This window comes from Mixophyes fleayi, chromosome 7 (genome assembly GCF_038048845.1).
Source record: "Mixophyes fleayi isolate aMixFle1 chromosome 7, aMixFle1.hap1, whole genome shotgun sequence".
NCBI classification, from domain to species: Eukaryota; Metazoa; Chordata; class Amphibia; order Anura; family Limnodynastidae; genus Mixophyes; species Mixophyes fleayi.
The window spans coordinates 126,678,960-126,696,993 of NC_134408.1; the positions used below are offsets into that span (position 1 = coordinate 126,678,960).

Sequence of the window (18,034 nt, forward strand, 5' to 3'; positions counted from 1 at the left end):
AGAGCTAGACACACTCTTGCATACAATACGGTGCTCCCTCTTTATAATGCCAGTTTAAAAGACAGGCCAAAACTGGTGTTATATTGAGGGTGATGTTATAAAAAGGGTGACTTATAGCTGAATTAATATATATTTTTTAAATAATTTAATTAATTTAAATAACGTAAGGTGGAAAACAAAGATTTGTAATTGTATAGCAAGTATAAGATAACTGCAGCCAGTATAAATTAAAAGATTACAGCGGTCATACAACACCATGGGCAGCACGGTGGCTTAGGGGTTAGCACTTCTGCCTCACAGCACAGGAGTCATGAGTTCGATTCCCACCTGTGGCTTTATCTGTGTGGAGTTTGTATGTTCTCCGGATCCTCCCGTTTCTTCCCACACTCCAAAAGCCTATTGATAGGTTAATTGACTGCTATCAAATTGACCATAATCTGTCTGTGTGTGTTAGGGGATTTAGACTGTAAGCTCTATTGGGGCAGGGACTGATGTGAGTGCGTTCTCTGTGCAGCGCTACGGAATTAGTGGCGCTATAAAAATAAATGATGATGATTTGTTAGCCATACCCAACGTTTTATAAATACAAACCAGACAGGTACAAAAAGGAGGTTAGCGGCAAAAGCAAAGCCAACAACAGATGAGAGTGTACATCCAGTGTTAATCCTAGCGGCAATGACTCTGACCAAGGTCAAAGTCATGACCTTTCCCAATAACCTGATATCTAATGGATATCATAGATCCAATCCAGTTGGATTGATCAGTTGACTGATCAGCGTGTTTGGTCCTGACAAAGAAGCTCTCTACCATTGGGCAGTGAGATCTCGCTTGCAATGCCCATGAGGAAGTTTGGACTTATTCGTACCACAAAGACCCTTGTAAACCACCTGAAACCATCCACCAGAACTCCTGGGCAACCTGGCATGACCAGGTCTTGTCCAAGAAGGAAAGTTGAATATTCACCTCCCACCTGGTCATGTAGGGCTACATACACTGTGTGGCTACAGGGGAGAATTAAAACATTTTGGTGCACTTTTGTGGAAATAAAATAAAAACACCTTGTGGTAGGTGATCACGGTGTTATAAATGGGGTACTATAAAGAGGGAAGCCAAAACGGCTATCTTCCATCTGCTATTGATCCAAGTCAATTCTCATTGGAATATTATCAGGTATTGTGCTTGTTTTGGGGGTAACAAATGCATATATTACCTAGTGTGTGGCCAGCTATATGTACATGCTATAAAAAGTATTTACCATTTTGCCATGTCGAGTGGCCCAGTCAAAGGCCGGACGTTAAGCTAATCTAATTGTTGTTCACTAATGGACCCCACTAAGCCAAAACTCAAGCAATATAAAAAAATAAAGAATGGACGGAAATTCCAGTGTTCACAGACCACAATAGAGATTTATGCTGGCAGTTTAAATCAGGACATGAGAGGACAATAAGAGGCGGGGGAGTCGCTTGTATTCTGCTGTAGTATAAACGTTTTACTGGTTGTCTGGCACATTTTAAAATGTTTTCGGTTGTCACAGGTACCTATTGGTACCTGTTATTGGAAAGGTATTGAAGATTGAGATTTCTGTTAGCATAATAGTTACTTAGGTTATGGTGCAGGTTATGGTGCATGCTATAATAACATTTCTCCAAAGAGAGAGTTAACCTTGAAAGTATTTCAGCCATAAGTCAATGCAAGAATGAATAACAATGATATGTACATGATCTAATTATCAGTTGAGGATTTTGTTTTGATGTGAGTGGCTCACCCCTTTAAAAACGGCTTTGTCTTTTATCTCCCATTGAAGGGAAAACAGAGTAAAGCTGGGTACACACTACACGGTTTTCGTCCAATAATCGGCTCAATCAGCCGACAAACGACCGCTCGTTCAAAAGTCGGGTCAGTGTGTGCAGTGACACGATGGTCGAAAGTCTGCCCAAATGGACGTTTGTCGCCTCATTTGGTTGGTCGTACCGTTAAATATTTTCATTCCAGTCTTGATTCTGTTGTGTAGTGTGTATAAACTTCCGACCGATCCACGACAGTGAGTACGAAATTACAGTCATTGCTCACGACAACATGGCTGTAAAAAGTCGCTAAAGGGACGTCCGTCCTTCCCTTTATCGTCCTAAACAAGGCTAGTATGTATGCAGTCCATGGACCGAGCGATCGGACGATCGATTGCATGTAAAATCGCACGGCATAAAAAGTTGGTTGAAATTTCTGTAGTGTGTACCCAGCTTAACTTAGTTTCTCTTTCAAACCTTGAGATGACCTACCTCCCTCTGGGTTAAAGACACAGGTCTTCTTGCATGCATCTTCAGTATCAAACCGATTGCCATTTCCGCTACAGCCGCCAAACCAAAACTGGGCACAGGAATTGGCTTGTTTGTCATAGTACCATTTTATTGTATATGTTCGACATGGACCTTGGTCTAATGGTAGCTTGCAGCGAGCATCCTGAATATATTCTAAAAGGAGAAAATACAAGGTGTGTGAGGACGAATCTTTTCACTCATGAGACATACAGAATCCAATAAACTCTACAATCCAAATTTCATTAGAAAAAAAACATTAGTCCATCCCTCTGGGCCTGATTCATTAAGGAAATTAAAGCAATTAAATGAGTAAGTTTTCTCCTGGACAAAACCATGTTACAATGCAAGGGGTACATATTAGTTTATTATTTTGCACATAAGTTAAATACTGGCTGTTTTTCATGTATCACAGAAACACTTGATAGCATTATTTCAACACTGAACTTTAAAGTTGATCTAGGATATGTACTACCCCAACTATAAATCTGTCCCCACATTTTAAATGTATCTCCCCCTCCAATGGAACATGGTTTTGCCAAGGTGCAAAGTTACTCTTTTTGTTTTGCTTTACTTTCCTTAATGAATCAGGCCCTCTATGTTTATAACTTATAACACAAAATTGTGTTGAAGGCGAGGAAAAATCAGGTGTTTAGGAAACTAAAGTAAGACCACACAAAGACAAAACAAACATAGTAAAGGAATTGTATATTCCAACCACATTATTTTACAGATATATTGATAGATAGATAGATAGATAGATAGACAGACAGATAGATAGATAGATAGATAGATAGATAGATAGATAGATAGATAGATAGATAGATAAATATGATCTTCCCACAAAGCTATGCTTTCCCACTTGTGGGCTGGAAGACCGTGCTAGTAGTTTGATAGATAGATAGATAGATAGATAGATAGATAGATAGATATGAGATAGATAGATAGATAAATAGATATGAGTTAGATAGATAGATAGATAGATAGATAGATATTAGATAGATAGATATTAGATAGATAGATAGATAGATAGATAGATAGATAGATAGATAGATAGATAGATAGGTTCACCTATTTGTGGTGTTAAAGTCTCAACTTTCTCTGAGGAACTTGATGGAGAGAGTATGACGGTAGAAGAAGAGGTCCTAGTTGAAGATGACGATGAGGACTGGGACGTAGAAGATGTTTTAGTTGATCCTGATGAAGATGAAATTTCAGCTGATGACAAAACTACACATAAACAAAAACAAAACAAACACAGTTAAGGAAATGTATATTTCACCCAAGAGCTTTTACATGTAATTGGTATTATTTGATATATTGTTCCACATATATTATTTTATAATGTAGATTTCGAACTAATAGTAGCAATACATTTACTTATTTCACTAGTAAGAACTCCACTGTGTCCCCAGCAAGATTCAAATCCCAAAAATATCTATCACCAGTCACTTTTTTTGGCAAACCTCACAGTCTGAGAGGAATTTGAATTGTTTAGAGTGATAATTTTTATTTGAAAGTAACATTCATCTTTACAGAGTCTCCCCAAAAGAGGAATTGAGCAGTAAACCATAAAGTAATCAAAATATTAAAAGATCTAAAATATGATCCCCCTTGGTCAATGCATTGCTGTAAATCACCTCTGGCAGCTACACTATTCAAACCTGTAGTCTTTTTAGAGACGTCTCTGTTAGCTTTGAACAGTGAGATGGTGCAACATTTGACCATTACTCCTTGCAAGTTTTAGGTCTTGCCACAGATTTTCAGTGGGGTTAAGGTCAAGACTTTGGCTGGGTCACTGAAGGACATGGATTTTTTATATATTATTATTAAATTATATATAAAACATCTGCTTAGTATTAATATGTATGTATTTAAGATGTGATCTATTATTGATTTCTAAATAATAGTTAATACAAAGCTATGTTTACAATTTTTAAACAACTTTATTAATTGATTTAGTAACTTGCTTTTGCTTTCGTCAGCTCACAAATTAAATCAATGACCAGATTGGCTGTGTTATGGAACATAATTATAATTTGAGTGATGTTTAAATAGATCAGTGTACAACACAGAGACACTTTTGCCTCTGATGTATTCGACTGGACTTAAGAGAGACCCTATTATCATTCATTTCTTCTGTGTGAAGAAGCAAAGGAATAGGGTCTGCCCACCTAAGCTCAGTGTAGTTGTAGCGTTGAGATTCAATATTATTGTGGTATATCTATCACTTTCCTACTGTGGACACTGTCTTGTTGCTATCTTCTAATTGCTTATGGGACTGTGCAGTTGTTCCTAAAATTGAGGATCATTACTGTGATATGTAAGAGACTATCTATTTAACAAGTTACTATATTCTACTTTCTCTATATGCCTTCTAAACTGTAGTTTTATGTACTGTTATTTTTAAGCTCCTACTAAACACTTTGTTAGTTTATACATTATGTGATTCTCTTTACCATTACAGCCTTTTAGAATTTGGTATTTAATTGCTTTTTATCGTTGTACTATAATGTTATTTATCACTTTTAACAAGGAAGTTTCTAATATTAATTGACGTTTTTATTTTCTTATAGTTTTTGAATAGTAATGCTAAGGTTGAGCACTGTTTAGTTTTCTTCCTTTTTACCTGTCTATATAATTGATGATAGCAGTATCCTATAATCAGCTGTCCCTAGTTTTCTACATTGTTCATACATCTATATAGGTTTTATAGTATTGTTGTGTAGTCTTAGTATTCAGGCCCAAAATTTGCTCATTAGCCCCATCCGACCATAAGACTTTCTGCTACGTCTATGCAGATGGCATTCACAATTGCATGTGACCCTCCTGTAAACATCACTTATAAATGCCTTGGAGATTACTACTACTACAATGGTCAGCATGCTTGGCCACTAGATAGCTAGCAGTGTATGCTGGGACTTATAGTTTTACAACACCTGGAGAGCCACAGGCTGTCCATGCCTGGTCTAGAATATAATTCAAAGTCAAAATAACTAAACGCATAACATACAAAGCATCAATTACCTTTAGTATTGGAAGAGACTGGGGGTTGTTCTATATCTTCATCCTCATCGTCATAATCCTCTTCTTCCCCATTGCCTTCATCTACACTTGTCACAACCTTTCCTCCCTGTAACAGCAATAGGTGGTTAATTGTATGATACAATTTCTGGACTAACTGTAGTTTATAACCATCAATAACTGTCAGATTAACATCTCAATTAACTCAATTTCCTCAGCTCACATTTAATTGCAGTGAACCACTCAATGTTTCAATATTCCTTAAAAGACCAAGATGTTCAGTAGATATTTGCTGATTATGAAAAGATATGGGATATGGTATAATAGCCCTGTGTCTGTTAGATAGTTACAATAAATTGTACTATTTTTGGCATACATTACTTACTAATACTAATATGGTAATAATACCCATTAAGAATAACAATGCTCCTAATATTGTAGCTACAAGATCAGTGGGATAATTGATTGCTGTTAAAGGGGATGCAAACCCATAGCCATAGCCCAATATTAATTGAAATTGGCCAGGGGAGTCAGCTTGCTGAAAAGCAGGATTGGATGCTAGTGTCAAGTGGCTTATATCCTACCCTACTTCAGGCCCTGATGCGACTGAGTATTTTCATCCTCGTTATAAGGGAGAACATAACTGGCATAACTTTAGCAAAGCACTATATAACATTCAGTGCTACAAGACCATAAATACCATCTTGCCATCCAAAAGTAGATGGAGAGGTCATTATGCAGGAGTGCTAGGATGCTGCAAAGTCCAAATTTGGCTTTTGAACTACACTGTGTTTGCTTAGGCTGAAACGGTGAAATAGGTAGACTGAACCAAAGGTAAAATAGCCTGGACCAACATGTATTTAAAAGATAACATACTTTAAAATGTAATAAGACTGGTGAATTGAGATCAGTTCCCAAATGTCTTAAGGTACAACAAATAGTCTGAAATATAGTAATTAGCATTTAAGCAAAATGTTACTAACAGCAATGTAAGCAACATTATGGGTTATTAAAAACGAAGCACTAAAAATACATGGTGAAAATGCCAAGTTAAATTAGTCATTAGTTGCAAAAAATAAGCAGTAAGATTTTCAGTAACCTTAGCCATGAGAATATGAGATTAGAGGATTTAAATGCACAATGTATCATTTCACGGTTTAAACAATGGCTAATGTTCCAAGGGTGTTTAAGCACCATGGTTTTAAACTCAGCTACAATAATTTGTGACAGTGATTGGGACATGGTGATTTCTAGCGGTAACTTGTAGCAACTTGTAATTACTCCCTGCTTCAAACAGTTGCCACGGTTTTCTAAGTGACAGGGCAAATAGATTTCACATTAAGTTGTAAATTTGGATAGCTTCTGTAAGTGACTGTCACTGCTACTATTTCCCACATACTTAGGGAGTAGACTTATTCATTTATAATTATGTAGAAAAGCTTGGTGTTTTGTCGCTGAAATTTGTTTTCTTAAAATCACAGCAACAATTTGCTTGTGTGACATTATTAAAGTTGACCAATCATCTACACACAGTGGAGGCAGCAATTTATAGGCTGAGCAAGTATGCAGCCAATCAATTTTCCAGTGGTCGTCATTCCTGCGAAGACCATCACTCCGACAACACTTAGAGCGAATGAATTCCGGCATCAGAACATACCAACAGTGAGATTCACGTCACTTCAAATGGCGATAGTTACATTGATGCTATTAAGAGAGCAATGCGAGGACCTGGCGTTAGTCTACTGTCCAACCCTTCCTAAAAGACATTACACACCCATCGTGTCCTTGTATTGCCCCCTTAATACCATCAATGTAACTGTCGTCATTTGAATTTGCATGAATCTAACTAGTGGTATGTTCTGATGCCGGAATTCTTGTATGTCACTTTTTTATCAAGTCTTTATTAACTACATATTGGAATTAGAGCATTCGTAAATTTCCTGTTGCTCTAAGTTTTGTCGGAATGATGGTCTTCACGGACTCGTATCCTGCCCCAATTTTCTAGGACCCACTGCAGATCACTGAGATCTTATTTATGTTCATGAGGTACTTTACTTTTTCCTAGCAATTTGATAGGCTTCATTCTCATGAATATTAGTTCATCCAATGAAATATCTACCTCCACTGTGTTTAGGTGCCAGACCCACTTTCATTTGTGAAACAAACCACTTTCATACCGAAACGTTTGGCTTTCGTGGAACAACAAAGGTATCCTGAGTTACTCTTCGCCTTTCTTCTTGTCGAATTCTTTCTTCTTCAATTCTACGTCTTTCTTCTTCTTCAATTCTACGTCTTTCTTCTTCAATTCTACGTCTTTCTTTTTCTTCATTTCTACGTCTTTCTTCTTCGATTCTACGCTTTTCTTCTAGTCTTTGTTTTTCTTCTAATTTACGTCTTTCTTCTAACCTAGCACTTTCTTCTAATCTGGTGGTTTCCTCTGTTTCAGCTTTTTCCCTGCTAATGGTGTTTATGGAGCTGGAAGAGCCTTTGTGATTGTACACTGAATTGATTTTGCTCCCAACTCGATTGTAGATAAGAGCACCATTTTCATCTTCACAAAACTGGTTAACCAGTTTTGACTCCAAAGCTGTAGAAAGGGAAGGAAACATGATGTTATAATAAGAGTCTTACTCAACTGTCACCTGAAAGTCCCTCAACAGCCACTATGTACCTTTTTCAAAGGGGGCTATGAGCCAAGGAAAAACTAAGCAAATTCCTGGGCAAAATTATTGCAACAAATGCATTAAATGCATTATCTATATATTGGCTTGTATATGGCCTCCTGGAAAGGAACTTCTACTAAATAAATGTTGGGACTTTTATGAGATCCGGGGGTAAATGTATCAAGCTGAGAGTTTTCCGGCGGGTTTGAAAAACCAATCAGATTCTAGCTATCATTTATTTAGTACATTCCACAAAATGCCAGTTAGAATCTGATTGGTTGCTATAGGCAACATCTCCACCTTTCAAACCCGCCGGAAAACTCTCAGTTTGATACATTTACCCCCCCCGATGTGGATAAAAAAAACAAAATCCGCGCCTTGGCCATTGACTAAAATTAACCCCAGTGTCTGTGTCTATGTGGTAGGGGACATAGATTGTAAGCCCCACTAAGGCAGGGACTGATGCAAATGACTAAATATACTTTGCAAACTGCTGCATAGTGTGTAAAAAATGTTAATAGCTAAATAAATAAAGCAATGTATATAGTGAATGCTGAAGGAGAGTATGTACAGCCAAATACAATAAAGTAATCTAAAGATTAGGTAAACTATTACATTACATTGGTATGTATTTTTCTGTAGTGCATATTTTTATATATTTAAGAATTTACATATGCCACTTAAAAAGAAGCGTCCCACAGAATCTAACTTAATCCAATATCAAAGTCTGTCTTAAATCATTACAAATATAAATGTATAAATTCTTTAACGTCAAGAGAAGTTAAGTATTAGAAAATGACTGTACTCTGTTACCTGGGAGAGTGTTGAAGTCATCAATGAGGTACATGTGTTCTTCATCAGGGTCAGAAGCAATAAGATTTAACTCCCTTATGAATTCCTGTTGTGTTGGATCTGTAGCGTTTACAATTCCAATGGCGTACATTTCTATATTGGCGGCTTGAGCCTCTCGGACAGCTATGTCCAGTTTCACGGCTTCTCTCTTGTCCGTCTGACCATCTGTGAGGACGATGGCTACTTTCCTGACACCAGTCCTCGCGCCAAAAAATCCTTCCTGCGTAGCTTTCCGTATAGCCGTTCCCGTGTAAGTACCCTCTCCCATGTAGAGCATCTTTCTGATAGCTTGCTTTACGTCTTGCTGGGTAGTAAACCTGTTCAGGCCGAACTCTAGACGCACTTCTAAACTGTACAGAACAAGTCCAATGCGGGTGGCATTGCGGCCAACGGTTACTCGGTCGACAAGAGCTGTCACAAAGTCTTTGACAATTTCAAAGTTTTCTGGCCCGACACTCTCAGAACTGTCTATTACGAAGACAAGTTCCATAGGTATTTCCTTACATTTCACACCACAGCCTATGGGGAACAAAGATGTCAATTCAGTAAAGGTTTACAGGCTTACATCATCTGTGCTGCCAGAGGTGGAACTAGTGGGCTGTGGGCCCCAGTGCAGGGAGCCCCGACCCTCTGCATCTGCCATGCAGCGGGCCCCATTATCTCCATGGGCCGTGGTGCAACGCACCTGTCGTTCCAATGGTAGTTCCGCCACTAATGGCTGCCTGTTATGCACTTTTCTAACTCAATACCAGTGGTTCCCAAACTGTGCGCCGTGGCTCCCTGGGGTGCCTCAGCGATCTCACAGGGTTGCCTCGGCCAGGGCCGGTGGTAAGTAAGGCGGGTGACTACTTGGTAATTATTTTGGCTTAGAGGTACTTTGAAAAAAATTATGAAGACCCTAAGGGTGCCTCCAACTGTGAAAGTTTGGGATCCACTGCTCTATACTATAAATCACAACATTGCCCCATGCAGGCTATAGAAGGGTACTGCATATCATTGAAAAATTATTCTAATTAACAATATATCAATGAGGCCTATTTGTGAACGTTCTCATTTTAATCAGTTTGAAAAGACACACAGTATATTGTAATCACGAAGCAGTGTTCTTACTTACCACAGATTTCCTTTATCATCTTAATGATATCTTCTCTCTATATCATTTTAAAAACATAAATACATTATAGATTGCTGCAATAAATATATCTGCAAACAAATGTACTACTTAAAAGTTTGCCCCCAAAATGTTATTTGCTTGCATTTTTTTCCCACCATTGTCATCGTATTTAGGGGCAATTTTTAGATTAAGGGTAAAAATATAGTACTATGCAGAATAAAACAAAAATTTGTAAGGAATAACAACAGGATATATTAAAAAATTTTATGCAAAACTTTAAGGGCTACATAACGTCAACTACAAATTGTTAATATGCAAAGGAATATATTAATATTAACAACATGTAAGCTGTTGTCCTTTTCGCTTGCCTATTTTAGGTACTTTAGGCTGTAAATTACTTCATGCTGAATACTTCATAGCAGTACTTTTAAGCATGGTCTGTTTTTAGTTTATTGGGGGAATTTCAGTGGTTGATGAAACGATATATACACTGGGCAGAAGATTTTTTGTTCATGCATATTCATTATTTGGCTATTTAGTTTCAACTATTTATTATAGACTTACTGTTAATCCAGCTTCTCCTTTAACTCCAGTTCTGCCCTGTAATGAAATAAAAAACAAAACCAAACAAAATTATGACAACTCGCATACTAGTAACTTTGTCAAAATGTGAGAGGGATCAATCTAATTTTTATCAGCCAAGCTGTACAGTCTAGCAATCTGCCTGTGTGTATAGGAGTTGTCTGACTGCCCTGCTTTGGCTCTATGTGATATGACCTGAATCCAAAACACTGGTTGTGCGTACTTTGGTCCACCATGTGCGTGGTCGACATAAGACTTCTAACATCTCCTGTCTGCCTGGTTTCATTTAGTCTTTCTGGGTTGGAATATGTTTGTTAAGCACATCTAGTGGAAAGAGGCACTGTGATCTCACCCACAATGCTTTACTTATACTCACTTATAAAGCAATTATAGATCTATACATAGTTAAAGCATTTTCCGCTCTACACTTACCTACTGAAATTGAGGACAAAGTTACCTTATACAAATAATAAATGTTTATCCCACATATAAAGATGAGCATGATTTCCAAAATTATACCATGGACTATTTGCCTAATTCCTCACTTAGCTGTGGAATTTTGTTTGTTCCTGTGTTTCATGCTGAATGCCCACTCTCATTTATTAATAACTTGGAAATCTTAATCCTACCCCGACCTCACCACAGAGCAGAATGAATTAACATTGCTGTTTCCCCAGCTCTGCAAAATGCAGGTTTTACAGATACAGTTCAGGAAGCCATTCTGCAGAATGGCAAAGCAACAGCGGAACTTGAAGATGGTCTGTTCTGCTGGGAAATCCAATTGGACAAATTTCACTGCAACTTCGCTCATCTCTACCCAACTGTAAACATTCACTATTGTCTGTGAGACAACGAGATGTTTTACCGTTTCTCCAGGTGCTCCGGGTTCTCCATGGTCACCTTGATCGCCCTTCCTTCCTCTTTCGCCAGCAGATCCACGATCACCCTGAAAAGCAAAATGTTTTTCCATTTCCTGACTCATATAAAGAAAAGTCCTGATACCTGGAACTGTGTTAAACTTTAAAATCATTCAGAAGTCGGTCATTGTTACAAATTGCCAGTTATTGGCTTCTCTTGATAAATACAAAGCCCTATGGTACAGCAGACATGTTATAACCTTATCTGCCAGTTTACATATTACACTTAGAAAATAATCATAGCAAATTATATTAATTATTCTATAATATTCTTTCTCAATACATACAGTATTGTAAAGCTCACTTTAAGAAACTTCAACATGGCAGCCCCCCAATCAGCAATAGTTGAGCAGTATAAAATGAATATGCATCACTTTCATATATATGAATATATATTTCATTCTAATAATTTTAACAGGACATATTTTCATTTTTTGGAGTCTAGTTTCACTTAAAGTGAAAGTTCAGCATAACCTCAAAACATAAAATTTATCCTGACCTTTGGACCTAGAAGTCCTTCTCCTGGCTGCCCCCGAGGTCCCAGCATACCTTGAATTCCTTGTTCTCCCTAAAATCATAATATAAATAAGTGCAAAAACATGAGACAACCTTTGGGTGTAGGCTACTTTTCTAAGCCATTCCATGGCCTTTCAAATGCGAGTGTTCCTCTTACCTTCGCTCCCTGTATACCTTCTCCTTGGGGTCCCTGGGGGCCAGGCAAACCTGTTTTTCCCACACTTCCCTTAAAAAAGAAAAACAATGTTTTCTCTATTAAAAATAGATAATCGTGGTTGTTTCCAATAGTTTGTTTGACAATATCTTGTAGGGTGTACCGATCGCCCAAGGACAGTAGAGGCATCCATATCATAGGCTGAACCAATGCTCTGATAATGCAACTATGAACTATGATTTATCTTTCATCCCTCAGTCATGTCACCGGTTCCTAGTCAATTGATAGGTTGAATTCTAATGAATATTGGTTCAGACCACAAAAATGCTTTATAGTGGCTGCATAGTGGCTTAATGGTTAGCACTTCTGCCTCACAGCACTGGGGTCATGAATTCAAAGGCCTGTGTGGAGTTTTATGTTCTTTCCGTGCTTGCGTTTGTTTCCTCTGGGTGCTCCGATTTTCTCCCATACTCCAAAAACACACTAGTAGGTTAATTATCTGCTATCAAATTGACCTTAGTCTCTCTCTGTCTGTGTGTGAGTGTATGTTAGGGAATTTAGACTGTAAGCTCCAATGGGGCAGGTACTGATGTTAGTAAGTTCTCTACAGCTGCGGAATTAGTGGCGCTATATAAATAGCTGATGATGATGATGATAGTGCTCCATTCACAATTAGTTATTTCTCTTAAGAATAAAGAATCACATCATGCAACATTTCATTGACATGCTAAGAGAAAATCTAATAAGGAGAAAGACATACGACTCGTAGATAGAAATATTTTTACAGAAATGTATATTGTAAATCCTTGTAATATACTGTATACAATATTATTTCCAATAAAAACTCCCGCACGAATAAAAGCTGTAATAAACGAACAAGTCGGAAACACAAAGACAACACAACAGACAGCAATCAACATACTCTCTCCACAACAGCAATTAACTAAGATAAAAATAAAAACTTTATTATATTTTATAAGGAATACATTTGGAATAAATCCTTATTAATGTCACAAACAGTAATCAAAATGAGATGATAAGTTTGTTGTATTTAAAGAAAAAAATCTTGAGTGCAGTGAATTTTGTAAATGACTTTACTTACTTTTGGACCTTGTAATCCTTCACCTGGTGGACCGGTAAGACCAAGAGGACCTCTGAAACCTGGGTCACCCTAAAAATTAATATATTGGTATTTAATAAATAAAACATTGACTCCCTGGTTCCACACACACCACTCTCCAGTCCCTGGGAATGCTTGATTAAGACACCACTCCCCCTATACCCTTTTAACTCTCCCAACATTCCCCTCTCTTCCGTAACCTCCAACCCTACACCCCCCCACAAACTTTAAAGCCCTGTTAATCTATCAGAATCTATCAAGTTTTAATATCAAGTTTCACTTGTGTTGTTCATTAATTTCTTGCGTGCAAGTCAACATAGACATTTTCTCATATTTGTTGAGATTTAGGAAACATTGTTTCTAAATCTGGGTACACACTACAGTGTTTTCAGCCAATTATCGGACCAATCACCTGATAAACGACCGTTCAGTCTGATATCGCATTAGTGTGTACACTTAGACAATGAACGATAGTCGTTCCAAAGCACCGACCATTGTGTGCTTTGATTGTTCAGCAGAACTATAAATCTCGTTCAGCTATGGAACGACGTCTCTCCAATCCTGCAATGTGTATGCACTCACCATCAGGATCTCCATAGAGTTTACAGAGTCATGATCTTTTCAGCCAACGGATATGACAGATGAAGAGCACAGGTCTGAAGGTAAGTCTTGTAAAACATGTATAGTGTGTCCACATGAATTGGCTGCTGATAGGGACTTTTTTTCAGTCGTTAGTAAAATCGTTGTAGATAACACATTGTTTGGAAAATTCTGTAGTGTGTACCCAGCCTATTGTGTTCTCTGCCCATACTGGGAACATTATGAAAAAATGGTGAGAGCGATTGGTCTATTGTTTGATATTAATGAACAGGAACAAACATGTGGTTTGAATAATGGCATTATGGATATCACCATTATGTTCATTATGATGCAAATAATTATTAATGAATGCCTACTCTGTCTAATTGTTTATCTAATCTAGCACAAAGTCGCTAATTAGACATTTCCTTAAGCTGGGTACAAACTACACGGTTTTCTTCCAATAATCGTCTCAATCAGCCGACATACGACCGCTCGTTCAAAAGTCGGGTGAGTGTGTGCAGTGATACGATGGTCGAAAGTCTGCCCAAATGGACGATTGTCGCCTCATTTGGTTGGTCGTACCGTTTAATATTTTCGTTCCAATCTCGTTTCCGTTGTGTAGTGTGTATAAACTTCCGACCGATCCACAACAGTGAGTACGAAATTACAGTCATTGCTCACGACAACATGGCTGTAAAGAGTCGCTAAAGGGACGTCCGCTCTTCCCTTTATCGTCCTAAACAAGGCTAGTGTGTATGCAGTCCATGGACCGAGCGATCGGACCATCGATCGCATGTAAAATCGCTCGGCATAAAAAGTTGGTGGAAAATTCTATAGTGTGTACCCAACTTAACAATGTAGAGTAGCTTTATCAATAAGCATATTGGTGATGTTGCTGGTTCCTAATGAATTGATAGTTTTTTTGCTGCTCAACTCCACCTCCATGACCATTGCAAGAACTATTATTACATCTATTTTAAGTGGTACCTTTGGTCCTGGTAATCCAAAGCCTTCTGATCCTGGTTCACCTGGAGGTCCTGGAAGCCCTGGCATTCCCTGATTTATAATATAGATAGTTATGGTTAAGAAAACATCATAAGATTGTATATATTTTTAGAGGCTACATTCATCTAACTTTACGGTTTTAGGATCATACAGAACAATTATTGTTTTGCATTCTAGTTCAGCCTTCCTCCAGTAAGATTTTTCTTATGGAAATGATAAATCAATTTATATTTCAACTTAAGTGGCTTCACATGGCATCTGATCACCTAACGCCACCAATAAATAGTTGTTTTTTTTTACTCACAGTTGGTCCAGCAAATCCATCTCCCTTAGGTCCATATGGCCCTGGTGGTCCCGGATTGCCTCTATCGCCCTATAGAAAACAAAATACATTTAGCTTTTTTAAAAATTTTACAATAGTGTGACCTACTTTTTGGAAAATAGATTTTATATGTTCGTTGTCCTTAATAAAACCAAAACTTATCATTGAATGTATTGTGCAAATTTGCCTGATTGTTGTCTGCTAAAGCACTTATAGATGTATATATTGAGTTTTGAGTAATGTATTGCATACAAAAATGACTTAAGTTACTTTAATAAGTCGGATAAAAATTATTTTAACATGGTTTTTATTACTTTTCTTTTAAATCCAAACAAATATATTTGCCGGTTTTTGTTTATTCCAATATTGATATTTTACAGAAAGATATAAACTATGAAATAGACAGAAAATAAGGAGATATTGGAAACATAGATTATTGTGATTTACAGACATTTTCTCCATCGCCTGTTAGTCACTTTCCCAATATACCTAACCAGCCGTCATATTACCTTTGGACCTGCAATGCCGATTCCCGGTTCTCCTATTAGCCCCTGTAGACCAGGTGGTCCGAAGTCTCCCTTGAATAATACAAATATTATATTTAATAAAACATGACATTCAAATGCTTGTCAATTCCTAATACCAAAATAGTACAAGTACAAGTATAGTTGGGCTGCCTGAGAAATGTATAGTTTCTTAATGGTCCTTGTGGCACTAAGAGTTATGGTAATTTGCCTAAATTCGGCTACACATACTGAGGTCCTTCCGCTCATCCTGAGAGTCGAGCAACAAAATTGCTGTCTATGTATGTGACCAAATTTGACTAGATCCGTCCCCTTGCCACTCAGAGGCATAGGCCAGATCCCACGTATGGAAGCAACCCCACATGTTTATTTAGTCATGGAATTATGGGGAGGAATATACAGATGATAATAATGAGCTAAGAGCCTTGCCCTGTCTTGCGGGATAACCAAGACACTCCGACACATGCAGTGATGTCACAGGTGCACGATAGCTTAGATTGTGCCATGGGACATTGTTTTTACACGCCATAAGGGGCATGGAGTCTCAGTGGTTCTAATGTAACAAATAGCAACACATACCTTAGGACCCACAATGGCACGTCCGGGGGGACCTGGCATTCCAAGACGTCCTGTAGCTCCAGGTTCACCCTAACATACAGTCAGAAAATCAGATCCAATAGTCATTATTGAAAACCAATGAAAGAATCATATTTGGTTATTGACCTTGGCTTTTTGATAAAATATTATGAATAATTATTTGTGACTTATTTGGTGATTTAATGTATGGTCATGTATATATGAACATATGGCACATATTTCTAAGTGCAAAGATGTCATAAATTCAAGTTATATGTGTAACAGCACACGAGAAATGTTGTTTGCTGTCTATTGTATTTTCTTGTGGAGAGTTGTTACTGCCAAGGTAGGGTTTCACAGCAATAGCATGCAGCACTCCTACAGGCTAAATAGAGGTACTGCACTAAAACACATGTAGTTTTGTTAATAACTTTTGAGTGATGTATCTCATACCAGCAATAATAACTTTGATTAGTGGAAAAACAAAAATGTAACATGTCAGTTATTATTTGTTATTTATGAGACATAGAAATATGGATTGAAGTGGCCATATTACAATAGTATTAACATTTGATTACTTTTGGTCCTGATGGTCCAGCAGGGCCAGGTGGGCCTGTTAACCCACGGACGCCACGTTGTCCTTGATCACCCTAAAAGACAGCAGACTTTACCACAAAGCATATAACCATACAAGTATATGTGTATACAAATACGCAATTATGGGAACATTTATGACAACAGGTGCACATGTGAAATGTGCTGTAGCAAAAATTATGATTCAATATTTTTCCAAGTAATGTTTAGAAGCATGTTTGTACTGTATATCAGTTTCCATAAAGGCACACCTCCCAACTGTCCCAATTTTGGCGGGACAGTCCCAATTTGAGGAGAGGGTGGGGGATTGTCCTACCATCAGGGGCGGACCAAGACGCAATTTTTAGGGGGTGGAGCCAATTTTGCATAATCACGCCCCTCCCTCATTCGGATTGGCTGGACCCCGCCCACCACCCGGGATTGGCCCTGCCCCTCCACCCGTTTTGATCGGCGTCTTAGATACAAATTTAAATGACTTGTGCTGCTAAGGGGGGGGGGCGATAGCCCCGAACGCCCCCCCCCCTGGATCCGCTACTGCCTACCATCCCACAGTTGCCAACTAGATAGTAGATAGTTGTGAGATATGTCCCCCGCTCACCATGGTGGGTGGTTGCCGTGTCATCCAGATGCAATTGTTTCTGGTGCCAGCAGCAATTCAAAGGGGATTTTATGGGAGGGGATGGGTGTTGGGAGTGGACTAGCTCTTTGGAGTTCTAGATATGACCTTGGGGCGTGACCACGGTCATTGTGCCACGCCACCTCCCCATATCCGACACAACCACACCCCCAGGGGCAGGCTGGGCTGGGGTGTAGGGGCATCTGCTCCCCAGGATGTTCCCATAGTGGTCTACCTTGGGCTAGGCCATCTGCATTTTTTTACATTAAAATGTTCCTAATAGGCTACTGAGTCGAGTCTTGCCCCCCCCCCGGACTAAAATTTGCCAGCCCTCCCCTGTACACCCCCTTTAGAAATCATAGATATTTCCATTGTTGATACAATGTTGACACAACACCTTCAAACACAGAGAGATATATAATTCTATTCACTAATTTAACATCTATTAAGCTTTAGTCAATGACAGAAACTAAAGTACATCAGCCGCATATTATGATGTGCTTGCTGTCTGTGTGAAACAGGAAAAGTACTTGTCCAATCGCCTCTCTCTCCCCAAGCTAC

General features: G+C 38.3%; 1 protein-coding gene across 1 annotated transcript in view; it reads right to left on the reverse strand.

Moving 5' to 3' along the window:
- The window catches only part of COL28A1 (collagen type XXVIII alpha 1 chain), a 58,359-nt gene that overhangs the window by 2,672 nt on the left and 37,653 nt on the right, over positions 1–18,034 (reverse strand). Inside the window, exons 20-35 of the mRNA XM_075180702.1 lie at positions 16,842–16,913; positions 16,267–16,335; positions 15,673–15,741; positions 15,146–15,214; positions 14,824–14,892; positions 13,237–13,305; positions 12,138–12,206; positions 11,964–12,032; positions 11,413–11,493; positions 10,530–10,565; positions 9,966–10,002; positions 8,813–9,370; positions 7,514–7,923; positions 5,340–5,445; positions 3,384–3,542; positions 2,277–2,468 (exon numbers count right to left, since the gene is read on the reverse strand). Coding sequence (XP_075036803.1) covers positions 2,277–2,468; positions 3,384–3,542; positions 5,340–5,445; positions 7,514–7,923; positions 8,813–9,370; positions 9,966–10,002; positions 10,530–10,565; positions 11,413–11,493; positions 11,964–12,032; positions 12,138–12,206; positions 13,237–13,305; positions 14,824–14,892; positions 15,146–15,214; positions 15,673–15,741; positions 16,267–16,335; positions 16,842–16,913 — 2,134 coding nt within the window. The remainder of the gene's footprint in view (positions 1–2,276; positions 2,469–3,383; positions 3,543–5,339; positions 5,446–7,513; positions 7,924–8,812; positions 9,371–9,965; positions 10,003–10,529; positions 10,566–11,412; positions 11,494–11,963; positions 12,033–12,137; positions 12,207–13,236; positions 13,306–14,823; positions 14,893–15,145; positions 15,215–15,672; positions 15,742–16,266; positions 16,336–16,841; positions 16,914–18,034) is intronic.